This window comes from Pecten maximus, chromosome 3 (assembly GCF_902652985.1).
Source record: "Pecten maximus chromosome 3, xPecMax1.1, whole genome shotgun sequence".
Lineage (NCBI taxonomy): Eukaryota > Metazoa > Mollusca > Bivalvia > Pectinida > Pectinidae > Pecten > Pecten maximus.
Genome location: NC_047017.1, coordinates 41,112,553 through 41,139,963, shown reverse-complemented (window position 1 = coordinate 41,139,963; position 27,411 = coordinate 41,112,553). Strand labels below are relative to the sequence as shown.

Sequence of the window (27,411 nt, the reverse complement as noted above, 5' to 3'; positions counted from 1 at the left end):
AGACTATTTTCATACATATATACCTGGTATTTAGGTTATCCTATGTCACTGTCAGGTGTCTTTTACTCTGTCAGTGTTAAATTATTTGGAAATCTTTCTGTCATGAATAGAGAGACATAAAAAAATATAATCTACATGTGTGTTGAGTCCTGGTATGGGATTACTGAGCTACCCTGTGTACATGACATTCCTGTGAGAGATGTGGAGCTGACCTAGATGTGAGATACAACATTAAGCCCTAAAACTTATTTACGTTGAGTTCATTTTTCCCAGGGTATGTACATGTTTTGTTAGTGTTTATGAGAAGATTGTTTCTTTTGGATATGACCTTTTCATTGACCTTGTCACAGCTCATGACAGACAAGCTTTATTTTAGTAGCTACTGCTTTAAAAGAAACCTCACATGTTTTTGACATCAACAAGAAACATGGGGAAACCCACACTTCATTACCAGATCTGTTAACACAGCTATTTCCAAAACTGCTCTGAGTCATTGACTCAATGTAAAATGAATACAGAGTTTAAAATAATGAGTGAAATAATAAGTTAACTCGTCAAATAGATTTTTACAGATTATTGAAAAGGGATTTTTCCCTTTTCAATAATTCAATAATAAATAAGTTCATAGAGTAATGCATGGTCAAATTAAGATATATTATGCTTATAATAGGTCAATGAATTCTTGTAAACAAGTTAAAGTGTTTTTTGATTGTAATGTTATACACATTGCATTACGTGAAAAACTATTTAATTTAATATTTTGCTTAATTTGTAATGAATACATTGTAAATTTATACTTGTGTATTTGATTTAATGTCATGATATTTCTAAATGCAACATAAAGTCTTACAAATTCAATTAAATTTCAATTAGAACAAATTCAATTGAATTTCAATTAGTCTTAATTAGATTGTTACAAATGATGACTAGTTCAGTGAACTGAAAAATCATGTTTTCATGTATATGTGTGTAGTTATGAACGTCAAACTTGAAAAATAGTCACCCGTGGTTGTACATATTACATGTAATGATATGTAAATCGGTGAAAGAATTATTTTGTTCTTGTTGGAAAGTAAGATATATATATTTTCTGATACTTTTATGCCAAAAAAACTATTTCTGTGCTTAAATTGGTCAGTATATGGAATGATAATTCTTATGATAAAAAAAAAGAAGAAAAAACAACAAATGTGACAGCAACAGCTACAGAAGAGTTATGACACTGCTCCATTTTAATGTTGGTAGTCAAATATATTACTCACCCATCAATGGATGAAAAAAGGTGAGTTTATGAATTGAGAAAGGTTCTTCTGAAAAATTTTAGTTGAAGGTGGTCCTATTTTTGGGCGTTATCAATAGGCCCTGTCTATCAGGTATAGACAGTTCTTTGTGTTAATGACATGATGTCAGTGACCTGTAGCTAACAAGGTACTAAAATGTTGGTGTCCAGTCAATCATTATGAGCCTTTCACACCTGTGTGATCCTCAGGTAGTCTTATCGATTAGTCTGATCTATGTAGTCTGGCCATGGTCAAAAGGTCAGAAAACACCAGGTTTTTGGCTGTTGGTGTAAAGTCATGAATGCCTTTGTTGGTATACGTATATGTAGATCTGATGTTATTGTTATGTTTTTTTTCCTAGCATTATTCTTTTAGGTATAAGTAAATTTTTCATTTTATCATTGCTTTATGTATCATGTGATCCTGAAACTAATGGTTAGCATCAGTGGCCATGGCTAGTGTGAGGTTATTTATGGCATTTACATTATACTATCTTATCATCAGAGTCATCATAAAAACATAGGGTATGTTTGTAAACCACCGGTCAAACAAACACTAGTGCTCAAGTTTAACTTGTACTTGTCAACTGACTAAGTGTATACGTACCTGTCCATATTTTTAGAGAGAGAATTTTTCACTGGCAGTTTTTACTATTGAAGTTGGTTGACCTCCCTAAATCTTGTTTTTAAATTCATATAAATTTGAAGCCTAAACTATTTAAATATGCAAAAATTATGCTTTTGTCACATTTTGTTCTACTCTATACAAGGCAAAATTACATGTTAATTTGAAAAATTGGCAAGACTTTTGACATACGCTATACATTTTGTATACAGAACACAATAGTATATACCAGCTAGAATTTACTGTTAAATATGGATTTTGTCGAGAGCATACAGTGCTATGGGGTTAGGGGAGCTGTGTATCAAGTGTTCAGAAGATACTTGTTATATAACTAGTAAACATATGATATTGTCACCAATAAAAATCAGTCATATTATTTTACCATGTATACTTCTTGCTAAATATAATTATAATGCCAAAGCATTAACAATTTCCACTCCAAATTCCTGTCTGAGAGGAAATTGAGGCAACAGACTTCCTGTCTCTCTAAGTTTATTGTGGAATGAAGGCAATTCAAATTTCTTTAGCTGATTTAATTTTTGTCAGACATTGATAGTTTGATCTAATCCTTACACTTGTTAGTAAGTTATGTATATTTAGTTTAGTTATGTTTTACAACAGGGATACCTAATACACATTTTCATTGGTGACAATATGTAATGTTAAGCTAATACTAGTAGGATCTTCTAGACATTACCTTAGTTATGGTTTAATGATTGTGACAGACAGACGAGTCACTTTAATAACATTAAAAATTCTAATACATAATACCTTGCTATTGATTTTCAAGTCTCATTTCCATGTGCATGCCTATTTTCTACTGACAAGACCCTCCTAGCACATGTAAAGTATGGTAGAGCTATATTGGTAAATTGATTTAAGTGTCCTAAGGATATTCCGTTTTTAGTTTGAACAAGAAATCGGCACTCTGTGCACTGTTGACTTGGAGCCTCTTTGGAAGTCAGCCATCTGCTGATATATTGGGACCACTAGACACAAACCTTGAATTTTTCAAGTAGGCCTAGCTCATGCAAACAAATACAAACTGAAACTAAGTATTGCAACTAAGTATTACAGTTATTCCTTCAAAATGCATGTGCATTACATGTATTATTGATTTTATCTGTTGGGATGTAATATTATGCTAGGTTGATCAGAGGTATATTATAATCAGTATTGCAATTTAATTCAAACAATATAATAAGTTGTTAAAGGAAAAAAGTCCTTCATATATTAGAAGAATATTCTTACCAAAAATATCACAATTCACCTATTTGACACAAGTATATTCCCGTGTAATTTTGATAGGTTGCATTTGTTTCAGATTGATGAGACAGCCTTAATTTCCGTGAATATATCCATCAAAACAGCAAAAGTTAAAAAGCATTTACCGTAAGATTTGTGTTGCATTGTGTCACAGTACCTGGGCGATGATGAGGGTTATTGATCTTGTGAATACATTATATAATTAGGACAAGGTAGAACCAGCAGGTTTCATTAGACCTTCTGTCAGCAAATATTACACAGCCAGGGGAGGTAGGTGGTTTTAAATACTTCTGCCAAGTTTTCAATTGTTAGACACTAGAACTAGTTTCACAGAAATACAATTATAATACTTAGTAGTACTTTTCTGATATCAATAGAATTAAATGACAGCTGTTAGTTGTTGCATGTTCTGTAAGTACTCTCTGTATACACTGGTGGAGTGGAATGTAGATGACTTTACCACAGTATCATGCTCAGACGATGACTTTATGTTGATTGATAATATATAAGTATCTGCTAATAACATTGGGAATTACAGAAATATGTATGGCACATGTAAAAATATCACTAGACACGATCATTTATAAAACTTGTATGGTTGTATCAGTTAGGTTTACATCGTGGAGAGGAGTGATAGACTTCCTCACGTTCACGCTGTGGACTGACACTGGACTGACGTTTACCAGTACATACAAGGTATATATAGTCTAGTGCTTCACGGTACATGATACCATCCCGGTTTGTGGTGAGGATATTGACAACATGACTATTTGTGGTTATTTTAGATACAGATATGTTCACACCCTATAATTAGATAGTAAATCAACCATTAATTGGATTGATGGTGGTGCCTATTATTTGCACACATTATATAGTCAGTGACTTGCAATTTTTCTAAATATTCATCTATTTATTCAAATATTTGTGTTCACAAATAGACTATTGACATTTTACCTTGTCATCCTTACGGTCGGATTGACAGCATACACTGACTTTGTATGGTATATATATATGCAAATACAAATGTATACATATATATATATATACTAGTTAATTGCGTGTTGCCATTGAAATGTGTTTCCACTAGCTGTGATGATGCGTTAAATCAGGGAGATGATGATTCCAAGGTATATGTCTTCCTTATTATATGTTGTTTGGTATAGATAATCCGGTCGTAAACGTACACCTACCCTGTTATTATTATGTTATTCCTGGTATAGACTTAGTAGGGTATACATAGCTGGTGTATGTGTTGTACATACCTGTACTGGGGTAGCTGGTGTATGTGTTGTACATACCTGTACTGGGGTAGCTGGTGTATGTGTTGTACATACCTGTACTGTTGTAGCTGGTGTATGTGTTACGTTGTACATACCTGTACTGGGGTAGCTGGTGTATGTGTTGTACATACCTGTACTGGGGTAGCTGGTGTATGTGTTGTACATACCTGTACTGGGGTAGCTGGTGTATGTGTTGTACATACCTGTACTGGGGTAGCTGGTGTGTGTTACGTTGTACATACCTGTACTGGGGTAGCTGGTGTATGTGTTGTACATACCTGTACTGGGGTAGCTGGTGTATGTGTTGTACATACCTGTACTGGGGTAGCTGGTGTATGTGTTGTACATACCTGTACTGGGGTAGCTGGTGTATGTGTTGTACATACCTGTACTGGGGTAGCTGGTGTGTGTATTGTACATACCTGTACTGGGGTAGCTGGTGTATGTGTTGTACATACCTGTACTGATACTGTCACCAAGTAGAATTTTAAACAGCTATGTTTATAGGTACAATATAATTATTTTTAGGTGTTAAAATGATGTACACAATACATATATTGTTTATTATTATATTACAAGCTGGTTTATTCATTATACAGTGGATCTCTTATTGTGTTTTTCATTTCACGTGAGATTTATGAAAAGTTTCTGGCAAGTTAAATAGAAATGTAATGAGTTTCATTATTGAAACAGGTGTAAAATTCTGTAAGAAATGAAGACTTAGGAACAAAAAGAAAAGAAAGAATGAAAATCCCATGAAAATCCCAAGCATTGCATGGAAAGAGCAGTAAAGATCAAACTTGGTCTCTTCCATGTAGATCTAGAGAAGACAGAATAAAACCTGTGATATTGCAGAGTTCTTGTATTAGTTGTCTCTCACGTAACAGCAAAGTTTTTTTTATGTCCTTATGTAATACTTCAGATCTAGAGAAACCATTGGACCACCCTCAATTCTGTAGGGGCCCACATTAGTTGTCTGATGACACGCAAGTATAAAATTGCCTTGAGCAATATATAGCATGTATAATGTTCCATATTCCTGGTACATATTTCAGATTAGAAATAATTTAATTTCTATATCTAAAGCCATTATCATCCAGTTTGCTAAGAAATGAATACAGTGTCTTTAAAAGTAATTGGAGTGATATACTTTCTTTGTATATATATATACAATCTTTAATGTCACCACCACTGACCAAATGGTATAGCTGTAAGCCTATCAAAGTTTGATTCTTTGCTTATGTCACACTAAACATTAGTACTGGCGTATGAAAGCTTTTCCGGTGAATTTAGCTTTCCTTCTCTCATCTGCTATGATTAACCAATGGCTAATGCCTTGCACATGTAGATAACCAGCTTTATTTTACTTTTTCATGCTGATGTTTTATATAAAAATCTGGAGTGGTAATCTAAACTGTAATTGGTATGTATTATACACATGTTGTGTATAATCTCTCTAATACTTTTAGAGGCAGGAAATTTTCATCAGGGCTATTGGGTTACATTAGAATATCGTTAAATGTGAACAAAGCATGTCGAGGAAACCTAGAGGCAAAGTCTTTATTAATTGTGTAAGTTATGAGATAAGTATTTATAATCTGCCTCCTTGTACCAGTTACATTAGGTGGTGACACACATTCTCTCGGGCCATTGTTAAGCTACGGAACAACTGGTACAATCTAGATAAAGGATGTGTACGCTTGATTTCTTTCTTCTGTGTAGACTGTGTTTCAGGGTATGTGATTATTGAAGTGGCCACACCTCTGTGTATTGTATTTTTGTTGGAGATTCCACAAGGATGTTGTGTATTTTTTAGAGGAAACCAGGTGTATTGATTGACATTCCTGTTGGTATATGTCTCTATCACTCGTAAAGGAAACAGGTTATAGACTGGATTATTCTTTCAAAATATATTGAATTTATCTTGAGAGTGGCCATGTAGCATTCTGTGTAATAGATTTGCTGTAGACATGGTAAGTACCCACAGAAGATCCAGACCAATACATCTGTGTTTGCCTTTACGTCAACCTGTACAAATATTACCCAATGTTTACCTTTGTATTATGCAAAAAAGTTGAATTGGTTTTTACATGTTTAATATCGGACCAAAAATGTATGTTTGAACTATTACAATAGCTTTGCATTTCTGTTTAATATACACCTCAATGTTGAGCTGTTAATTGCTTATTTTGGGTTTGATATTGGTTATGTAGTAATTCATATGATTTCAATACTTGTTCACCTAAAAGGAGAATAAACTCTCATCAAGTCTTCCCCTGTATAGATATATGACTGGTCCCCTTTTGAAAATTACAAATAAAAATCAGACATATATGTTTTGTTCTATTGAAGTTCTATCTAATTATAAATTATAATCCTACATGAAAGTTTCAAACTAGGGGAGATAATCTTGTATTAGAATTTAGCAGGGCAGCACTTTACAAAAACCTTTAAAGGGGCTGGTATGGCTAGTGGGACTGTATAAAAACTTTAAAGAGGCACCTGGTAGGGCTAGTGGGGCTGTATAAAAACTTTAAAGGGGCTGGTACGACTAGTGGGGCTGTATAAAAACTTTAAAGAGGCTGGTAGGACTAGTGGGGCTGTATAAAAACTTTAAAGGGGCTGGTAGGACTAGTTGGGCTGTATAAAAACTTTAAAGGGGCTGGTAGGGCTAGTGGGACTGTATAAAAACTTAACAGAGGCTGGTAGGACTAGTGGGACTGTATAAAAACTTTAAAGGGGCTGGTAGGGCTAGTGGGACTGTATAAAAACTTTAAAGAGGCTGGTAGGACTAGTGGGGCTGCATAAAAACTTTAAAGGGGCTGGTTGGGCTAGTGGGACTGTATAAAAACTTTACAGAGGCTGGTATGGCTAGTGGGGCTGTATAAAAACTTTAAAGGGGCTGGTATGGCTAGTGGGGCTGTATAAAAACTTTAAAGGGGCTGGTAGGACTAGTGGGACTGTATAAAAACTTTAAAGGGGCTGGTAGGACTAGTGGGGCTGTATAAAAACTTTAAAGGGGCTGGTATGGCTAGTGGGGCTGTATAAAAACTTTAAAGGGGCTGGTAGGACTAGTGGGGCTGTATAAAAACTTTAAAGGGGCTGGTAGGACTAGTGGGACTGTATAAAAACTTTAAAGAGGCTGGTAGGACTAGTGGAGCTGTATAAAAACTTTAAAGGGGCTGGTATGGCTAGTGGGGCTGTATAAAAACTTTAAAGGGGCTGGTAGGGCTAGTGGGACTGTATAAAAACTTTAAAGGGGCTGGTAGGACTAGTGGGACTGTATAAAAACTTTAAAGGGGCTGGTAGGACTAGTGGGACTGTATAAAAACTTTAAAGGGGCTGGTAGGACTAGTGGGGCTGTATAAAAACTTTAAAGGGGCTGGTAGGGCTAGTGGGACTGTATAAAAACTTTAAAGGGGCTGGTAGGACTAGTGGGACTGTATAAAAACTTTAAAGGGGCTGGTAGGGCTAGTGGGACTGTATAAAAACTTTAAAGGGGCTGGTAGGGCTAGTGGGACTGTATAAAAACTTTAAAGGGCTGGTAGGGCTAGTGGGACTGTATAAAAACTTTAAAGGGGCTGGTATGGCTAGTGGGGCTGTATAAAAACTTTAAAGGGGCTGGTAGGACTAGTGGGACTGTATAAAAACTTTAAAGGGGCTGGTAGGACTAGTGGGGCTGTATAAAAACTTTAAAGGGGCTGGTATGGCTAGTGGGGCTGTATAAAAACTTTAAAGGGGCTGGTAGGACTAGTGGGACTGTATAAAAACTTTAAAGAGGCTGGTAGGACTAGTGGAGCTGTATAAAAACTTTAAAGAGGCTGGTAGGACTAGTGGAGCTGTATAAAAACTTTAAAGGGGCTGGTATGGCTAGTGGGGCTGTATAAAAACTTTAAAGGGGCTGGTAGGACTAGTGGGACTGTATAAAAACTTTAAAGGGGCTGGTAGGACTAGTGGGACTGTATAAAAACTTTAAAGGGGCTGGTATGGCTAGTGGGACTGTATAAAAACTTTAAAGGGGCTGGTATGGCTAGTGGGACTGTATAAAAACTTTAAAGGGGCTGGTAGGGCTAGTGGGACTGTATAAAAACTTTAAAGGGGCTGGTATGGCTAGTGGGACTGTATAAAAACTTTAAAGGGGCTGGTAGGACTAGTGGGGCTGTATAAAAACTTTAAAGAGGCTGGTATGACTAGTGGGACTGTATAAAAACTTTAAAGAGGCTGGTATGGCTAGTGGGGCTGTATAAAAACTTTACAGAGGCTGGTATGACTAGTGGGACTATAAAAACTTTAAAGGGGCTGGTAGGACTAGTGGAACTGTATAAAAACTTTAAAGAGGCTGGTAGGACTAGTGGAACTGTATAAAAACTTTAAAGAGGCTGGTATGGCTAGTGGGGCTGTATAAAAACTTTAAAGAGGCTGGTAGGACTAGTGGGACTGTATAAAAACTTTAAAGAGGCTGGTAGGGCTAGTGGGACTGTATAAAAAACTTTAAGAGGGCTTGGTAGGGCTAGTGGGACTGTATAAAACTTTAAAGGGGCTGGTATGGCTAGTGGGGCTGTATAAAAACTTTAAGAGGGCTGGTAGGACTAGTGGGGCTGTATAAAAACTTTAAAGAGGGCTGGTAGGACCTAGTGGGACTGTATAAAAACTTTAAAGAGGGCTGGTAGGGCTAGTGGGGCTGTATAAAAACTTTAAAGGGGCTGGTATGGCTAGTGGGACTGTATAAAAACTTTAAAGGGGCTGGTATGGCTAGTGGGGCTGTATAAAAACTTTAAAGGGGCTGGTAGGACTAGTGGGGCTGTATAAAAACTTTAAGGGGCTGGTAGGGCTAGTGGGGCTGTATAAAAACTTTAAAGGGGCTGGTATGGCTAGTGGGGCTGTATAAAAACTTTAAAGGGGCTGGTATGGCTAGTGGGGCTGTATAAAAACTTAAAAAGGGGCTGGTAGGGCTAGTGGGGCTGTATAAAAACTTTAAAGGGGCTGGTACAACTAGTGGGACTGTATAAAAACTTTAAAGGGGCTTGTAGGGCTAGTGGGACTGTATAAAAACTTTAAAGGGGCTGGTAGGACTAGTGGGGCTGTATAAAAACTTTAAAGGGGCTGGTATGGCTAGTGGGGCTGTATAAAAACTTTAAAGGGGCTGGTAGGGCTAGTGGGGCTGTATAAAAACTTTACAGAGGCTGGTAGGGCTAGTGGGACTGTATAAAAACTTTAAAGGGGCTTGTAGGGCTAGTGGGACTGTATAAAAACTTTAAAGGGGCTGGTAGGACTAGTGGGGCTGTATAAAAACTTTAAAGGGGCTGGTATGGCTAGTGGGGCTGTATAAAAACTTTAAAGGGGCTGGTAGGGCTAGTGGGACTGTATAAAAACTTTAAAGGGGCTGGTAGGGCTAGTGGAGCTATATAAAAACTTTAAAGGGGCTGGTAGGGCTAGTGGAGCTGTATAAAAACTTTAAAGGGGCTGGTAGGGCTAGTGGGGCAGGTGGTCAGTAACTATATAGTACTAAGGTTATATGTTACCTTTCAGTGGTATTTCTCTTATTCAGATGATTTGAATGCTTTATAAATGTCTTGGTGATTTATATGGGTGGATGTGTAATGTTGGAAGTGTTTAATAGTTATTAATGATGATACTGCTATGATGTATGTCATGATGTTTCTTGGTATAGAGTTTATACAATATACAATGCTAGAAGAACCTCAGTACATGACATGGGTGTTTGTGGGAACACATGTTGATACATCAACAAATAGCCTAGCCCAGGCTCCGTAGTAATAGTCTGTGTTTCATTATGTTATTAAATTGTCTTCAGGCCAAACATGTTCACAAGTGTGTTAGGTGTTCACTGTAAATTGAGATGACTCACAAAAACAATTATTTCCACTGTTTTAGTTAACATAAATGATGTGAAATTTCTCCAGGCTATTCTACAGACATTGTTGAAAAAATGTTTTATTCAATTAGATTTGAACTTTTTGCCTGTTAGGCATTGTTGAAATGTTTGTACATCAATTTTTGTAGGTATAGTATTCAGGGTTTGTACATGTTTTGAATATGGATATTGATAATAATGGGACAACACAATTTTTACATTAGAAAAAAAACAGTATGGTTTCCAGGTAAATATATAGGATTACAGGTGAAAACAGAAACAAGATCTAGATAAACAGCCACTACAGACAACAGTGACAGACAGTCTAACATTTAGGAGAAATACAATCGGATGTCCTTTCATTCTTGTGTTCAGATCTGATTTCCATGAAATGTCTCCACAGAAGAAATACTATATGATTATATGGTTGTTATAACCAGTTATTCAGCATTTGCACAAATATACCTGAAAATGTATACATATATGTATATGTATAAGGTATACTCATTTCTCCTTTAAAGCTCCAACCTCTTGGTCATCGTCTCCCTCCAATCAAGACTGTTAATGCAAACCAATATTTGATGACTTCCTTGCTGTATATCTCTAAGTGAAACCTGTGAAAACTGCTTAATGTAATTAGTTCCTGTATCAAAGTCAAGCTGAACCTCTCAGTTAGTGACATACTATACTGTGTGATCTTCTCTCTCCAACTGTCAAACCAAACCTGTCAAAGTGACCCACAGTATTGTGACCTTCTCTCTCCAATAGTCACACCAAACCTGTCAAAGTGACCACTGTATTGTGACCTTCTCTCTCCAACAGTCAAACCAAACCTGTCAAAGTGACCCACTGTATTGTGTGACCTGCTTTCTCCAACACCCAAACCAAACCTGTCAAAGTGACCGACTGTATTGTGTGACCTGCTTTCTCCAACACTCAAACCAAACCTGTCAAAGTAACCCACTGTATTGTGACCTTCTCTCTCCAACTGTCAAACCAAACCTGTCAAAAGTGACCACTGTATTGTGTGACCTTCTCTCTCTAACAGTCAAACCAAACCTGTCAAAGTGACCACTGTATTGTGTGACCTTCTCTCGCCAACTGTCAAACCAAACCTGTCAAAGTGACCCACTGTGTTGTGACCTTCTCTCTCCAACAGTCAAACCAAACCTGTCAAAGTAACCCACTGTATTGTGACCTTCTCTCTCCAACTGTCAAACCAAACCTGTCAAAGTGACCCACTGTATTGTGTGACATTCTCTCTCCAACAGTCAAACCAAACCTGTCAAAAGTAACCCACTGTATTGTGACCTTCTCTCTCCAACAGTCAAACCAAACCTGTCAAAGTGACCACTGTATTGTGACCTTCTCTCTCCAACAGTCAAACCAAACCTGTCAAAAGTGACCACTGTATTGTGTGACCTCTCTCCAACAGTCAAACCAAACCTGTCAAAGTGACCCACTGTATTGTGTGAACTTCTCTCTCCAACAGTCAAACCAAACCTGTCAAAGTTACCCACTGTGTTGTGTGACCTTCTCTCTCCAACAGTCAAACCAAACCTGTCAAAGTAACCCACTGTATTGTGACCTTCTCTCTCCAACAGTCACACCAAACCTGTCAAAGTGACCCACTGTATTGTGTGACCTCCCTCCAACTGTCAAACCAAACCTGTCAAAAGTGACGACTGTATTGTGTGACCTTCTCTCTCCAACAGTCAAACCAAACCTGTCAAAAGTGACCCACTGTATTTTGTGACTTTCTTTCTCCAACTGTCAAACCAAACCTGTCAAAGTTACCCACTGTATTGTGTGATCTTCTCTCTCCAACAGTCAAACCAAACCTGTCAAAAGTGACCACTGTATTGTGTGACCTCTCTCCAACAGTCAAACCAAACCTGTCAAAGTGACCCACTGTATTGTGTGATCTTCTCTCTCCAATAGTCAAACCAAGCCTGTCAAAGTGGCCCACTGTATTGTGACCTTCTCTCTCCAACAGTCAAACCAAACCTGTCAAAGTGGCCCACTGTATTGTGACCTTCTCTCTCCAACAGTCAAACCAAACCTGTCAAAAGTGACCACTGTATTGTGTGACCTTCTCTCTCCAACAGTCAAACCAAACCTGTCAAAGTGACCCTTGTATTGTGTGACCTTCTCCCTCCAACAGTCAAACCAAACCTGTCAAAAGTGACCACTGTATTGTGTGACCTCCCTCCAACAGTCAAACCAAACCTGTCAAAGTGACCACTGTATTGTGTGACCTTCTCTCTTCAACAGCCACACCAAACCTGTCAAAGTGACCCACTGTATTGTGACCTTCTCTCTCCAACAGTCAAACCAAACCTGTCAAAGTGACCCCTGTATTGTGTGACCTCCCTCCAACTGTCAAACCAAACCTGTCAGATTGATGACCCATAATATCATGTACATGTAGTTTCCTCCAACTACCTGTCACAAAACCCTGACTTTTGTAATTCTTCCTTCCAACCAAGACATTTTGATAAAATTATTGTTGAATCAATTGATTTTCCGGGGTTAGTTAACATTTCTGCTCCAGGAAATGTTTATCCAACCTGAGATATGTTGATCCAAAATGAAAAATATTGTTGATAGTTTTTCATTGTGCTTGGGTTGCTTTTGTCTTATTTTGGCCTCCTCATTGATTTCCATCTCTGGTTGACCGGGTCATGTCCTGACCATAGCCACTGATACAGTATAAATGTGGTCAGCAGTATGTTTGGTCCCCAGTGGTTGATGGAGATGTTTTGCTGCTCTAGGTGATGGATCACTGTGTTTACTCCAACAGTGTTTGAATTGTAGGGATCTAACTGATACCAACACCTATATTGTCAAGATAAATGGGAAGTTTTACAGTGATATACTGAGGAATCGTGCTGTTAAAGAGGATCCCTTTGTTAACTCTGCTCTTCCCTTTGTTAACACTGCTCTTTCATGTTTTGCTATGCTACAATGTCATTTTTATTAATGCTACTTGAAATATTCTGTAAAATAACTATTGATTATGGTTTAGTTAACGTTGAGACTTGAACAAATGTCCTTGACTAGAAAATTGAATTATGTATAACCAGTTGATCATATTCTGTATCATATTTATAAGATGTGATCTCCCAGGAATGTCTAGTCACTTTTTCATCAATCATTTATTAAGTTGAACCATATAGATAGAGTTTACTGTGTAGTTGTTCAGTCAAACTGTCCTGATAGTGTGTGGTAAATGTGATTAAATTGTACTTTCTAATATCTTAAAGGTGATTTAAGAATCATGTTATATGAATTTAAGTGAAATACTTTAACATAGAATAACAGAATAATTCAAGTTTTCAAGATAAAAATTTACAGAAATTAATTGACATGATGTGTAATGTTTCAATTGAGATGAATCCTAGTATGCACTGTTTGACAAGAATCAATTTATTATTCAAACACAATTACAAGCGCGACCAATTAAACGTAAACTTGTATAGGCCTGGTAGTCCTTTTTTGTAGCATTATGGTGTGAGCTTGAGGGTAACATACAATTTCAGACATCCTTTAGTACTTAACCGAAACGAAAGTCATAGACCAAGGTCAAGTTTTTATTTCCTTTTTATGAATTAGCCCAAGTCTGCACGTCATGCCCTTGTTTCCTGCATGTCTATGTAGCGTATCTGCGATACATAAAAATATATAGTTGTCAAGTATACAAGTCCAGCATTGCCTCTTTGATACTACATACACAGATATACACAAGATACATCCTGCTTGTGCTCATCGAGGAAGTTAAGTGAATAAATGTGCTGGTCTTCTTTATGTTAATGTTTCTGGTCAACGTGTAATACAGGTACAAAGGTTTAAACGCTTGTCACTCACTTTCTTTATGTTATGAGAGTGGAAAAAAATGTGCAGATTAAATTATGTACCAGGAGTGTAGTTTATGGTCACTGGAATATATTTTTGTTATAGACATAGTCAACAAGGTAAATCTGTTGTAGGTGTGGGTCATTACGATGTGTTTTAGACATGACTAACCTGCTGTCAGTCTAAGAACCAGTGTGAACATTGTAATTGTGTAAGTATTGGGTGTACAGTGTAACTTACACTCGAAGCTCTCCTAGTTCTATTTCGTGGTTGGTTCTTGCAGTCCAAGTCCACAGCACTTTGCAAAGAAGACTGAAGTGTATGTGTTAAAACATTTTACTCCAGGCAACAAGCTTCAATCTAATGAGTGCCTAAAGTTCACAGTTTTCTTAGGAATTAATGTGGTGACCGATTGAAAGAAAAGTATGTAGGAAAGTTCTGCCTGTGGGTCTCTGGGAAACACATACATGAGGAAATATTTTATTGTTGTTAAGTTTGATAACATCTAGACAATATCCACAGACAAGAATACTCTGACAACTAGTACAGAGTTCGGCTAGAAGTGCTGAGTAAGTTTTACTTTCATTGCTCACAGGATTTTCTCTACTTACTGTGATTTCTTCTCCATTTCTTGGACTTGTACTCTCATATATTTAGTAGATACCCATGTACACAAGATTTTCTTGGTACCAATTTTTCAGATACTGAACGGTGAGAAAGTTGTGAACTAGATACCACAGATATGCCAGGAAAGCAAAAGTCCTTCTGTTGGTGTTTTGGAGGACGGCCTCCAGAAATCACATATGGGATAGAAAATGGTGCACCCCTCAAGGCCATGGCCGTGGATGTACCCATGCCAACCGACGAGGATGAACTCAATGCAAAATTTGACGAAATAGTTGTAAGTATATATTTTTTCGATGTTTGTCTGTTATGATAAATCAGATGTATAATTTATCTCTAATTTGTGTTATTCATGCGATCATAATTAATATGTCAATTCTGAAGTTATTTTTTGATATCCATTAAATCAAGACTAGATATATATTAGTTATGATTTCTGCATATTTAAAGAATTTCTAAAATGCTGGTTGTTTTTAGAAAAAGTTGACAGCAAAGATTTAAGGTGAAAAATGGAGTTCATTTTCTTAAAATGTTGAAATTTGATTAATATAGAGTTTGTATGTGTTCATTAGATCACATTGGCCTTTTGTAGACATTCATAATGAAGAAATTAATTGGATAACCATAATCTCTCTTGTGCATGGTCTTTCAGTTATAGACATACAATGTACATAAACTAATAGATATGGATAATTTTGTGTGTCTTTGTGTGATAGTAGAATAGTTCATGGCTGATACTGATGCTTTAGAAAAAATAACAGGCCAGCAGGTGCTCTGAGTAAGTGTGATAAACTCGGACTGTAAACTGATAAGTAGACATTGAGTTTTTCCATACCTAATTGGTTAATATGCATTGATGAGGTACAGTACCCATACTAGGACCTCTAATTAATCTAGCCTGTCTGTTTTCATACATTTCTTGCCTGCAAGTTTTAAGGTTAATTAAATTCCAGATCTTGATGAAGAGTAGATGAAGTAGTCAGATTGATGGGGGCTGAACAGGTGTCAGTATAGATTACACAAAAACAAAAAAAATATTTCTCAGGAGGGCAGTGCACGGCATGGAGTTTTAAACCACAAAATGTTGGTAAATGTCACTGACATGTGTGTGCTGATAAAAACCTTACAGACTTTCAAGGTATCCTTACAATAATTGAAATTTCAGACATTGACAGTTACCGTATGTTTGACGGCTATGGTAGTGACTTTGGCTACATCTGTAACATAAATAGAGCTGAATGCTCTCAAAAATTAAGGAATATTTGTGTATGTTGTATTGTTTAGCTCACATGTCTAAATGATAAGTGAGTGTTATAGATGCCATTCTGTGTCCTCCATCATCAATCCATCCCTGAGGCATCAACATTTATCATTAGAATTATTCTTAGAAACCAGAAGGTTTTAACTCATGACACCATTGGCATGCTAGGATGAATGGCTACCAAGTTTTTTAAACAAATCTGATCCACTTTCAATAACTTATTCTGAATTATCCAAGAGTTCTAGGGTCTATCCAGTCAAATGCTGTGGTGAATGGCCAGCAAGTATGATCAGATATATACCACCTTCAAGGTCACACAAAGCAATATTAGCCAAGAGACGCAGGATCATGATATTAGACCTGTAGTAGAAAGGGTTGAAGCTTAAAGCTATGAAGTTTGTTTCAGTGAATGACCTTGATTCATTTCAAGGTCACATGGGTCAAATGTGTTAAAACTTAATAAGGAACAGACACTGGGAGTTTGCTGTAATGAAGTTTTATCATATTTTGGTATTCAAATGAACTACAAAAGAAATACTTTAAAGGCCACATCAGTAAAATATGTTAATACTTAATTCAACATTGGTTCTAGAAGTGGAGTAATACACTGTAATTGAATTATTATTCAAAATGCAAATTAAGGAGTAAATATACCCTGGTATACGTAGTGTATATGATAGTCACTCTGTCACTATTAACTGTTACAGGCCCTTTAGGTCTCTTGTGTTTTTTAACATCTGTACATTTTTCTTTAAATTTTTACAGTACTTGGTATGTAGTGGCTATCATCTCTTATGTGGTGAAGACAGGATGTCGACTAACATGCAGTTTACAGTAATTTAAGAACATGCTCATGCAGCCAAATTTAAATTACAATATTATAAATTTTTCATTTTAAAAAAAAATACTTTTTCAGAAGTCTGAGTCATTTTCATGTTTTTTGATGCAAAGTAAATATTTTTATTGCTAGGACATTTGACCTATTTTGTGTTAAATTTCACTGATATATAATTAATCAAGGACTGTAGGTACTGCATATATATGCATGCACTGCATTCATGAATTTCTATTTAATTGGAGATTAAAAAATGAAAATATATGTAAGTCAAAAAAAGTTTTAATCTTAGCGAGTTAAAATGAAAAGTTTATGACCGATTTATCAGTCTCATATGACGTGAAAGCAAATGTTTATTTTTCTGTTGATCATATAACCTAAGATTATATTTCTGAAAATTGTTTTCTCAGTCTGATTTGAATTACAAAATATTAGTATTTTGTCTCCAGATAAGCATTTTTCTTTGAAAGCTGTAAAGGTGATAAGTTTGTGTCACATAATTGAAACAATGCACATCTGCAAGATATTAAACTTTTTGACCATAACAGAATTTATGTCAGTGGTGTTAATTATATGGTAAAGAAAATTAAGTTGATTGAGCTTTTGCCCTATGTCTAGATTAAACAAGAAAAGTTCCAAAAAGTGAAGGGCAAAGATGTAAAATTTTTGCTTGAGGAATTGAGATGTAATCAAAATTGAGGGCATGCACTACATGTAGAAAACTTGTCTTACAAATCAGAAGTTATTTAAAATGCTGTAAAGTTAAGGTGATCAAAATGCAAGAACATTTACCATATCACTTTATTGAAGTTGCTATATAAAGAATATTGACCATTAAGTGTTGTAAAGTCTCTCCCTATGGGAGATTCATTCCTCATAACTCAGCCACCTCCATGGATGGAATAGTTTATGGTGGAGCTGCACATCAGTGTATATAAATGTCACTGCCAAGGGTCGGAAGAGCAATAACCCATGGCCTGGCCAGATATCAGTGTTGACTCACGCCTTCAGTGTTGGCATTAGGCTATGTTATATCCTACAAAAAACACTTGAAAATTATACAAATAAAAAGCCCTGTAATATATATCTAGAACAGCTGTTTATAACCAAATCTGATACTAATGTCTGACCTGGCTGGAATCTTATGGTATCACATATCATGTTGTGTTAGAAATACCACACACAGATATATAGATACTTGACCAACAACAGAAATCGGTACTAATTGTTCATTAAAGGAGAATGGTTAGTATAAGTCCCACTAGGCCAGTCATTATAAGGTTTTGGTAAAACATTTCAGCTCAAAGCTCCCTTAAGTTCAATGCAGAAAGATTTGTGGTAATGGGCTAATCAGTTCCGAAACATTGACCTCCAGGAAGCTGAGTTTAACAGCACCTGAAAATACAGCTAGCTGTACATGGAACATTTGTCTTAGATCATAAAGTTAACGCTAATGAGCCTTTAGAATAATGTATTTTACTAAAAAGGATTGGAAAATTGAAAATGAATAGAAGAAATAAAGACCATCCCCTGCTGATTAAAATATATCATTTTATCATTTTTTCTAAAGCCTGTGCAAAAACAGATTGTCTCTATGGAATGTATTGCATTTGAATATAATGAAATGGTAATCTTATGGAAAGATAAGGCATCCTTCTCGAGTAGAATAAATTCTTTTACAAGAGGGATAAAAACTTGACATCAACATTGAATGAAAAATGCAGACTGAAAATAGACAGATAAGAAATTGAATGTAAACATTGACTAGACGATATTGTATCACTTACCTTTTGTTAGGAATGAATAAAAAAACAACTCTTAAAGATGTCTTGTTCAGCCTAAAAATAGTGACCATTGTAGTCGTCAGAGAAGGCAGACACTGTATACTTTATGTATGTGGTCGGCTGCAGACACACCCTCCAAAGATGGAATCAAACAATACCTGTTTATGTAACTGGTATAGCTGTTATCTGTTATTGTCAGACTGATCATTATACAACCCACCACACCATGGTTGTATTTGTTTTACAAAATATTAAATGATATGTAAAAGAAAAAAAAAATATTTTCATTTGATTTTCATTGATTTAGATCAAACTTTAATGCAAATGTAGAGTACTTTGGGTGTTCATTTGATTTTGTTTTACATGTATAGAATTATTTAAGATTATTATTTTTCCTCACACAGATAATTGTGGATACCCAAAGTCTGTAGTTTCCTTCAGTCCGACTTTATACAGTTCAGATGAAAACATCTTTATTGCAGGCACATTAACACTATTTCACTTAGATCAGGAATTAATTTGAGAAGACTTATGATATTTTTGTTTCAAAATAAAGAAATTTCTGAAAAAAGTATGAGAATTAAGTAAAAGATATTGGATATTTGGGATGTTTGTGTTACAGGCCGAGTTAGATGTTGACAAACCACACAGGGATGCCTTGTACAGCTTACCCCCAGAGAAGAAATGGCAGCTCTACTGTAGTAGAGTACAGGTGGGTGAATCTTATCTGATCACTGATAAAAGAGTAGGGTCAGGGACTCCTTATCATATATCTAATGGAGAACTTCAGGATTGACAGCTCCAGCATCTGAGGAAATTATGAAGCTGTAATATTTCTGATTACAATTTTTTATAGATGGCTTTCATGAACTCAACTTGCCTTTGGCATGACAACTAGGAAGGAGATCCGATATCCATAATATAATCCATTTGTGGGACAGATGGTGTATAGAACCTTGAATAATTCCATCCAGGTGTTAGCTTGCTGTTATTCCTGCATCAAGGGGATATTGTTATCATATATGTCTGTTTATTTGGAACTCCAGTTGGTGTATCTAAACAAATCCACATGGACATGTGAGTTTCATGACAATATTTCTCCCAATCCCTGATGCAGGCATTCAAATGGTTTCCTTTTTGAGTAAAAATGCCAGTGTCAGATCCAAGGTTACATTTTACTATTAAATGAAAACAAGTATCTGACCAAAACCTTTTGTGCTGTGGGCCTTTTAAAAATCATACAACCCAAATTTTCCAAAATCAATGCCTGGGATTGGATTGCCTTTCATAAGGTCAAGGTCACTACAAATGAGTTTTTGGTTTATTACTGTAGTTCAGTTAATTTCTTACTTCAGAAAAAAACTTTTTTGTGCTTGCTTGAGATTGTGAAGTTTCTGCACAATACCTTCATTTTCTCTTGCTCAATCAAAAGATTGCTTTTCAGTGTGAAGGACAAGGTCATTGCTACAAGAGAAAGAAAATAAGTTTCCATGCAATATTTTTAGCTTCCTTAATTCCACTTTACACAAAAGTTCACTAAGGAGTTTTCCAAAGTGGTTCCTTTGGATTGCTTTTAAAAAACTTACTATACTGTACGATCATTGGTAATATGTTTCCATGAATACAATATGTCGGTAATGAATACTAAACTGTTTATCAAAGCAATAGAGAATGAATAAGACAATATTGATTTTAATATTACACATCTAATGGTGATCAAATATCAGCTTTATAGTAACATCCATGCATATATACACAAAATGAAATTACAGTTGAAAAAACCTCAGCCTCATTTACATATACATCATGTTATATTGACAATCAAATTACAGTGACCTTGATGATTAAAATTCTCAGTATCAATTTATATATCTGCTTTCGTTGCTGTCAGATATCCATTGATTTGTCTATGTCGGCAGATCAGAAAGGTAATTTTGCAGATGTTTAATAATTGAATTCATTCTAATTATTGATTGACTTTGAAATACTACATTTAATTATCCTAACAGCTTACCATTGTTTGCGGCTATTAAATTTGTATTTTTCATCAACTCTGTTTAATTTCATGTTTCCAGTCTATATGTATTGGTTTTGACTATAAAAATACAAGTTTGCTGCATTTAATTTTGGTGGATTTAATGCTCTGTAAATACAGCCAAAGCTAACAGCAGGGGAACATCAGTAGGTCTACCATATATAAATTAACTTGTAAAAAAATACTTTCTAGCAGTAATCTTGGTTAAGAGATTTTCATGCACTAAATTATAATTGCACTAATTGTAGTTTCTGTAGATTTTTTTCTATGACAAACATCATGGTAGCACCAATTCACCATGGAACTTATGTAATTTGATTGTGGGCTAAAAAACTTAATGCACCAAAATAGGTAACAGTATTTTAATTTGTTTAATAAACTCATGGATTCATGCTCTATAATTCCTTGTTAATTAATTTGCAACTTCAGTCACAGAGATCTGATTGTGTTTTAGGACAGAGATAATATGTCAGCAGACAGTTATGTGGACAAAATCAAGGCATTATCTCCGGTAAGTGTCAGACAAAGTTATGTGGACAAAATCAAGGCATTATCTCCGGTAAGTGTCAGACAAAGTTATGTGGACAAAATCAAGGCATTATCTCCGGTAAGTGTCAGACAAAGGTATGTGGACAAAATCAAGGCATTATCTCTGGTAAGTGTCAGACAAAGTTATGTGGACAAAATCAAGGCATTATCTCCGGTAAGTGTCAGACAAAGTTATGTGGACAAAATCAAGGCATTATCTCCGGTAAGTGTCAGACAAAGTTATGTGGACAAAATCAAGGCATTATCTCCTGTAAGTGTCAGACAAAGTTATGTGGACAAAATCAAGGCATTATCTCCGGTAAGTGTCAGACAAAGTTATGTGGACAAAATCAAGGCATTATCTCCGGTAAGTGTCAGACAAAGTTATGTGGACAAAATCAAGGCATTATCTCCGGTAAGTGTCAGACAAAGTTATGTGGACAAAATCAAGGCATTATCTCCGGTAAGTGTCAGACAAAGTTATGTGGACAAAATCAAGGCATTATCTCCGGTAAGTGTCAGACAAATATAGAGCGGATTGAGAAAGGTGGAGATTTGTCGTGGATCAATAAAATGATGTTGTTTCCATTGTTTGTCTTTTAGTAATGGCAAGTATTCAATGTTAATGAGTATCAAGATATGTACATCTAATTACAGGTATACACAACAAATAATTATTTTGGTTCGATAAATGGTAAACATGTTTAGAGTAAAATATTTGTATCTCCAGATTTTATTATATACAGTGTTGGTTCTGTATATGAACTTAGGCATTTCCTGAAAACTTTTGAAATAGTTTTCATTGATGCTCTGTCTATTAAAGCTACTGTAACAAAGTCACAGTGACACATTAACAAATATAAATTAAAAATTATCGTTTTCATGTAAAATGTTGGTCTAATGTTTTACATTGCCAAGTGTTGATGTACTTTTGACAGAATCATATGAGCTTTGATATGGAGGAGGAAGATGCCCGACACAAACAGATGGACAACCTGAAAACTGCTCTCCGTACCCAGCCAATGAGGTAGGAAGCCATTAGTCTAAAACTTAATCACACGTTATGATACATTTTTCCCAAAAACTTCCAAATTATGAATTGGATTTTAACATCACAGAGAGGAATATTTTGTCCTATATTGATAAAAAAAATTATTGATAAAAAATAGAAAAGGGTTACATTAAACACTTTATGTTCCAGTTTTGTGACTCGATTTATCGAGTTGGATGGTCTGCAGAGTCTTCTGAACTTCCTGGAGAAAATGAATTATGAAACAATGCAGGGCAGCACCCATACTGCTGCTATTGGCTGCATCAAGGCACTCATGAACAACTCGGTATGTGTGAGGGAGGTTACAACAGGAAATCATGTCTCTTGTGATCTAGGCTCTGACTCTGAACTCTGAAATGATTCTTATGATAAGTCACATATCTGGTAACACAACTTATCAATAGTAATTGAAAGCACATATGCTAGTTCATGTGTGTAATTAATGTTATTATTTCAGTGATATTTTTTGCTTTTAGAAAAATAAATGTATGTATATATAGATGCACCAGGCTAATACATCAAATAATCTTTATTTTCTGATTATAAATACATGTTAAGTCTAAGGGCTTATCTAACACAAAGTGGTCCTCTTATTAGTAAAACATACATATACAACAATGGGTTGGTAAAAACAAGGTATAAGGGGAAGATAACATACAAATATTCCATATGAAATACACAATACATACACTGTTAACTGTTTGAAAGAGACAGTCACTGTTACAATAGATGATGTAAGTAACAGTGTCATGTAATGTCCGATAGAAAAATAAGATGAATTTAATTTACAGAATCTGTATGTGTGATTGGTCTCTATTTGTGTTTTGTAGCAAGGGCGAGCGCATGTGTTGGCCCATCCCAACTGTATCAATATCATCGCCCAGAGCCTGTCCACAGAGAACATCAGGACCAAGGTGGCAGTACTGGAGATCTGTGGTGCTGTCTGCCTTGTACCTGGTGGCCATAAAAAGGTTCTGGAAGCAATGCTTCACTTCCAGAAATTCTCAGCAGAACGCACCAGGTTTCAGGTAATTATTGCATGTGATTTTAAAAATAAATGTTTTCAAAATTTTACTTTGATTCTGTTGTAATGATGGTAATCCAGTGTTTGGTAATTTAAATGTATCTAATTTTAAATGTATTTTTAGCCATTTTTAAATTGTGAATACATCAAAATAATAGTTATCGTGTTATAAATGTAAGCATGTTAATTGAAGCAGAGAAGAAAAGAAAAAAAGTGGCTTTCATTCCATGTAGAAATATATTCTATGTCTGTACAATATCTGATTTGCTTATGAGATCTATAATTTACCTGCAGACCTTGGTAAATGACCTTGACCGCAGTACAGGTGTTTATAAAGAGGAAGTGAGTCTGAAAACGGCCATCATGTCATTCATCAATGCTGCACTGCGATATGGATCAGGACAGGTAGAATTGATTCTGTTTTAGATTGTGTTGTGAGATTGTATAGATATATACACTACCATAGGCCTAAATGGAAGAAAAAATTGGGGCCATATTAGTTCAGTAGAGCTGAGTTAATGCAAATGCTGGTAAATATCCAAGGTATTGTTAAATAATTATGCAACGTGGTTTGCATTTCTCGATAAGCTGAGATATGAACCATTCGTTGTCATCATAGTTTTGTCCTTGGACAAGACACTACCCCAATTTCTCCAGCCTCCCATATGATGTTAAATGAAGTAGCCACCAACTTTCCACCTAAAAGTGACCAGAGTTGTTCATGGAGAAATTTGAGAGCGTCCCTTTTTGTTTCAAAACTAATATTAATAATTTCTGCCTATTACAATGTAGGTCTATAAAGTATTTCACATTAAACTTTAAGTATTTAGCACAAAATGCCTAATGTGAAATGATTTTTTTATGAAAAAGTCTTACAGTATGTAAGCCTTAATATTTGAAATTAATGCTCTTCAACTGTCAAAGTAGAAATATTCGTTTTGTATGATTAACATCAGTTACTGTAACAAAAGAACATTTTTCTACATTAACAATGTTTTTTTAATATGTATAGTTCTAAGGGAAGAATCCAAAACAACATATTTAGCATGTGGGACCAGTTTTCTATAACATTGATATGGAAAACACATCTAAGTGGAGGGAAAAACAGCAATGTAATCTCTTCAAAATATTAAAATGTTTGTAAAATAACATGATTTATATATAGATATTACAAATACTTTTGAACATGACAATGATTAACATGTGTGATGATTCAGATTTATATCAAACTGAGTGATGTTTATCTAAAGATATGGAAATTTTAAAACACAATGTAAGAGTGTCATAACAGTGCTGTGGTGATATCATCCACTCCATGAGTATCGCGCTGTGATTGGCTAGATGACAGGAAGGTTATCCTTGCCTTGTGATTGGCAAGCTGACAGGAAGGTTATCCTTGCCTTGTGATTGGCTATCTGACAGGAAGGCTATCCTTGTGATTGGTTAGAGGAGTTAGTGTGAAGTACAACCACTGTACATCACCCATCTGTCCACTTTCAATATCTGCCACACTCCAATTCAAGTGGCAGGTTCCTGTTCTCTCTCACATCAATGTCTGGTTTCACACGTTTAGGTGAGATCAGCTACAAAAGTAATTCAGGAAGTTTTTATTATTCATCAGCTTCAGATACATTCTTTAGGGGTTTTCAGGGTTGTGACCTCTGGGTTTTGTCCCTTGATCAATTGGTATTCTTTATTTAAAATTTCAGTAAGACATACATGTGTTGAAATATGATTGGAATTTGTATAAGACAGACATGTAGTTTGTGGGGGTAAAAACCTTGACACAAGCACTGTATTTATTTCACATTTATCTTCCTAATTTACTTAATGCTATGGATATTTTTTTTTGATAGGAGAACAGTACTTTTGCCCAAAAGTATCTTTCCAACAGTTCTATATTTTATTTCACTCATAGCAATGTGAAGCTGATAATCTTTCAGGATGAAGGCTGCTCAACAATAAACAATATCAGTATCTATACAGTTATCCGAAGAATCTTTGGCTCCCACCTGGGCTACGTACATTTGAAATCAGGACTGTAACCCCCTCCTACCAATGCCTGTTACTTGTCAGTTGTATTGGATAGTTGACCCTACAACTGTCTAAAGGCGGTTGTATTGGATAGTTGACCCTACAACTGTCTAAAGGCGGTTGTATTGGATAGTTGACCCTACAACTGTCTAAAGGCGGTTGTATTGGATAGTTGACCCTACAACTGTCTAAAGGCGGTTGTATTGGATAGTTGACCCTACAACTGTGTAAAGATGGTTGTATTGGATAGTTGACCCTACAACTGTCTAAAGGCGGTTGTATTGGATAGTTGACCCTACAAATGTGTAAAGGCGGTTGTATTGGATAGTTGACACTACAACTGTCTGAAGATGGTTGAAGTTGTGAAAGATAGCTGATGATACTTTGTCCCCAGATGTTACACAGTGAAATGCAATTCCATCAATGACATGTGTTACATTGCCTGTACAATCAGTTGAGATGTTAATGGATGTGTATTTAGCTACAACACTGTCTGTAATGAATTGAGATGTTAATTGATGTGTATTTTGTTACAACACTGTCTGTAATGAGACACTCAATGTTATTGGTTATTTTCATATCTATATAGAAATGTCTTTTCTATTACTGCTGGATCACAGATTCCTTTGAAGCCATCCCTTTAGCCTTTTTGAGTTCAGAAAATCAGCAAATCCATTCAAAATGTATACAGAGGAATCCTAGGCTATTTAACCTGAAAAGGATACCATGATAAGTTAAATGCGAACCCTGTGGATGTTTGTTGTGGTTTAAACCATCAGAAAACAAATAGATCTTGTAAGGGGATGTTTGACAAATCAAAAGTTTATAAAATCATCTTAAAAAATCTCTTGATTTTCACTGCTAGTGTCCTTCAAGTTTAGGGTAAAATGTATATATAGGCATACATGTGTTTCACTGTGTAATTTAACAGTGATCTACTTGATATTCATGCAGTGATACAGAACCTTGGCAAATATGTTGTTTCAGGATCACCTTGAGTTTCGTTTACACCTACGTTATGAGTTCCTGATGTTGGGAATCCAACCAATTATAGATAAGCTGAGAAAACATGACAATGCCACATTAGACAGGTGAGAAATAAAATCATTTCCTTTGTATGATTTAGACTGGACAAAGGATGACCAGGTAAACATTTTAATATCACATTGGACAGGTCACTGGACAGGTAAACATGGCAATGTCACTCTGGATAAATTAACATGACAATACCACTCAGGACAAATTAACATGACAATACCACTCAAGACAAATAAACATGGCATGTTACTCCGGACAGGTAAAGGTAAACATGACAATATCACTCAAGACAAATTTACATGACAATACACTCAAGACAAATAAACATGACATGCTACTCAGGACTGGTAAACATGACATGCCACTCGGGACAGGTAAACATGACAATGCTACTCGGGTCGTGAAACATGACAATATCACTCGGGACAGGTAAAAATGACAATGCCACTCGGGACAGGTAAACATGACAATGTCACTCGGGACAGGTAAACATGACAATGTCACTCGGGACAGGTAAAAATGCCAATACCATTCAGGACAGGTGAACAATACAACACATGACAGGTCAACATGACAAAGTCACTCGGGAGAGGTAAGCATGACAATGTCACCCGTGACAGGTAAACATGACAATACCACTCGAGACAGCTGAAGAATAAATATCAATTGTAATGAGTTTCTGATACTTCCACTGCTAACTTATTTGATTGGTATAATAGAAACTCTTATTTTTACAAAACTGCTGAGTTTGCTCTTCACCGTAATTTGACTGTAGTTGTTTTTAACAGTATTTATGTGATATTTTAATGTACAATGATCTTTTTCCAGACATTTAGATTTCTTTGAAATGATGAGAAGTGAAGATGAAAAACAAATGGCAAAGAAATTTGAAAATGTGAGTATTTGATAATGGTATGTAATCATGAGGCCCATACAGATGGCAGCACTTTCTGTAATTTTCTATGTGTTCATCATTCAAGGTTAAAGGGTCAAGGTCACACTTAAACACTTTTGAAA

The 27,411-nt window shown here is 35.7% G+C and overlaps 1 protein-coding gene across 50 annotated transcripts in view; it reads left to right on the top strand.

Annotated features, from left to right (window-relative positions):
- The window catches only part of LOC117324187 (disheveled-associated activator of morphogenesis 1-like), a 45,967-nt gene that overhangs the window by 1,777 nt on the left and 16,779 nt on the right, over positions 1 to 27,411 (top strand). For 49 of the 50 annotated variants that reach the window (XM_033879886.1, XM_033879913.1, XM_033879926.1 and 46 more), the window contains exons 1-9: positions 14,923 to 15,081; positions 19,307 to 19,396; positions 21,174 to 21,230; positions 22,186 to 22,274; positions 22,449 to 22,584; positions 23,129 to 23,326; positions 23,617 to 23,727; positions 26,344 to 26,447; positions 27,223 to 27,289. In XM_033879886.1, the coding sequence (XP_033735777.1) occupies positions 14,923 to 15,081; positions 19,307 to 19,396; positions 21,174 to 21,230; positions 22,186 to 22,274; positions 22,449 to 22,584; positions 23,129 to 23,326; positions 23,617 to 23,727; positions 26,344 to 26,447; positions 27,223 to 27,289 (1,011 nt within the window). Of the gene's footprint in view, positions 1 to 14,881; positions 15,082 to 19,306; positions 19,397 to 21,173; positions 21,231 to 22,185; positions 22,275 to 22,448; positions 22,585 to 23,128; positions 23,327 to 23,616; positions 23,728 to 26,343; positions 26,448 to 27,222; positions 27,290 to 27,411 lie in introns of those variants that run through there. The other variant, XM_033879878.1, reaches the window with a different exon arrangement.